The following is a 2,896-nucleotide window of genomic DNA, read 5'->3' on the forward strand; positions in this document are numbered from 1 at the left end:
TGGTATGGTATGGTATGGTCTGGTATGGTCTGGTATGTTATGGTATGGTATGGTATGGTATGGTATAGCATGGTATGGTATGGTATGGTATGGTATGGTATGGTATGGTATGGTATGGTATGGTATGACCCACCACTGAATGCAGTAATGTTTTTACCCATGTTTGTGTGTTCATGTGTCTGCCTGTTAGCAAAATATCTCATGTATCACTGCATAAATGTTTAGTGTTGTTGAGAAATAGACGAGTGTACTTCTCAGATCTTTTGGAGTCAACCTGYTTTAAGATGGCTGCCAAAGCTCCAAAATAGCTGTAACCCTAACCCAACCCTGCTGCTCTGCTTCTGTCCTTGCGGAGCCTTAGTGGAGCTGAACAAGCTGTTTCAAAATGTTTTCACCTGATGGACTAGATGCCCCATGCAGCTTCCACYCGAGAGGGAAAAAGAGGGAAGAAGACATCATCTTCACCTGCCGGCTGGATGTCATACTTTCTTTCTTCTCCTGCTCAGTTGCTCTGATGAACAGCGGTTATGCTCGGTCAGGGAGCGCCAAGGCTTTTACGCTCTCCCTCCGTTTCTCCCACCGCGTGAAGTGTCTTCTGCTTAACTGATCAACACCAAGAAAACAGTATGTGGTCGGGGTGAAAAAAAAGGAAAGAACACAGACGAGCACAAAATGAGAAAAGTGAAGAAAGTTGTTATGTATTGCATAAAGAACATTTGATTCATAAACAGGTCTCAGGTGTAAACAGAAGAAACATTAGATTTCTGTCAAGCTGTGTTGGTTAATTTTAATAAGCTGTGGCATCCATCATGAAATCATTGACTCAAAAGTTGATCTGTCCTAGAAGTGTTATTCATCATTACTGTTTGATAGTTTCATTCATGTCCAACTACCAGGTTTCATGAGATATTTTGCTAACAAACAATCAGTGTTGATGCCAACAGTTAATGTCAAAGTTTTACACAAAGATGTTGCTCAATCAATATGCAGGGGCCGGGCTCAGAATGACTTTCAGCTACAACCACAGCATATTTTAGCATAAAATCTGTTATCTGTTAATCTGAGTTATTTGACTGTYGCAGCCACCTTGAACTTTGTTTACTGTAAAAAATGATCAGCTGTGTATTCAGTGGTTATTTTCAAAAGGTGTTATTAAAATGGGTTATTTCGCTAAAAGAGTTGACTCCAAATAGTTACAGGTAAATTAATTTCAGGATATGTTGTGAATGACTCTCAGCCACTACCACACTAAACTTTAGGTCAGTGTCTGTAAAACTGACTAAGTTCTGGCAATTTTTGTGTTTTTTAGAGTCAGCTGCCTGCAGCAGCCATACTGACTCAGCTGCTGCAAATTTRAGTAAAACTTGTTCAGTGGTTTGAGATTTTGGTAACAAACACACATAAACAGACAATTGAAAAAAAAGTGAACTTTTGCTTTTTGTCTGTTGTACAATGATAAATATTAAAGAGTAAAAAATATGTGAACTGGACTTTTGGTATTAGGCTTTAATTACCTTTAAGTTTTGCACTATGAATAAAAACATGTCCTGTTGGTCTTTGATTGAACCAGCAGGTGTCGCTGTAGATGAGAACATTTGCAGTAGAGAAAACTAAGAAAATATAATTATAATAATCACAAGTAATAAATCTTGGAGAAAATGTGTGTAGCAAAACTGTCCTTGAAAATAAATAAATTCAATGAAAACAAGTGACACTGTGTGCTTTAGTTGAGTGGCCTACATTTCAGATAACCACAAACTACATTACCCAGAATRCCCCGAGCGGGAGGTTATAGGTTATATGGTCATGTATGCCACATTAGCTAGGCCTGCAGCCTAATCTTAGTGCCAAAATTAGGACCTTTTCCTCGTTTTTGTGCAACATTTGTTATCATCCTGACATGCCCGTGAGCGCGCGGTCTGCCGCGCAGAGTGGATGAAAGGCAGCGACGTCGCAGCTGCTCAGCACAAACAGCTGGRTGAAAACCAACATCCTGAGCTGCTGGACTGCTGCGGAGGCCTCGGCAACATCGATTACTCGAAGGTAAAGGCAACTTTGAGAAACTGAGGAGCACATGGCACTTTTACACAGCAATATCCTTGTAGTTTTAAAGTAAATTCTGCACGTCCTTCTTTTTAACCMGTGCAAGCTCAGACTGTCGGAAGACAACCGGTGGAGTTTTGGTTTTTCAAAGTAAAAGCATGACATTTAGCATCATGGAAACAAATCAGGATAGTCAAACAGAAATTAAGCACTCGGAAAAATTGTTGTCTACTGTCATAATAAATCAAACAATATTAGGTGTTTGGCATATCTAAATATTATTTTGATTTTGTTTTGAAAATGTGCCACATTAGACTGCCTCTGCTTTTAATTTTAAACTTTAAATTTTTTACTTGACCAGCAAGATAATTGTTTTTTGGACAGCATCAAAAGGAACAAACAAACAAACAAACAAACAAACAAACAAACAGATATCCCTGAAGCACTTTTTCTGTTAGTATATGTGTTTGTTTTTAAAATGCACATTAAAAAGTTTGGATAATAGATATAATTTGTAAATAACAATAAACTGTATCTGGAGAATTTTAAACAAAAAAAAAACTTTTACTGCAGAAGCTTCAGGGATGTAAACGAATAGCATGATTCTCACATTTATATTACTTTATGGCATAAACAGGACACCATACCATACCATACCATACCATACCATACCATACCATACCATACCATACCATACCATACCACTTTTATTTATAAAGAACTTAAAACAGCACAAGGCCAACCAAAGTGCTGAACAACAGACAGATACAACAGGACATACACTCACCGGCCACTTTATTAGGTACACCTGTCCAACTGCTCGCTAACACTTAATTTCTAATCAGCCAATCAC

At 38.1% G+C, this 2,896-nt stretch overlaps 1 protein-coding gene across 3 annotated transcripts in view; it reads left to right on the forward strand.

The window, feature by feature from the left end:
• The first annotated feature begins 1,674 nt into the window (after positions 1–1,674).
• The window catches only part of pemt (phosphatidylethanolamine N-methyltransferase), a 138,196-nt gene continuing 136,974 nt past the window's right edge, over positions 1,675–2,896 (forward strand). For 2 of the 3 annotated variants that reach the window (XM_014003447.1, XM_014003448.1), the window contains exon 1: positions 1,679–2,043. In XM_014003447.1, the coding sequence (XP_013858901.1) occupies positions 1,936–2,043 (108 nt within the window). In that variant the 5' untranslated portion in view covers positions 1,679–1,935. Of the gene's footprint in view, positions 2,044–2,896 lie in introns of all 3 variants that reach the window. The other variant, XM_014003446.1, reaches the window with a different exon arrangement.

The sequence above is a fragment of the Austrofundulus limnaeus genome, unplaced genomic scaffold, assembly GCF_001266775.1.
Source record: "Austrofundulus limnaeus strain Quisiro unplaced genomic scaffold, Austrofundulus_limnaeus-1.0 Scaffold19, whole genome shotgun sequence".
In the NCBI taxonomy this organism is placed as follows: Eukaryota; Metazoa; Chordata; class Actinopteri; order Cyprinodontiformes; family Rivulidae; genus Austrofundulus; species Austrofundulus limnaeus.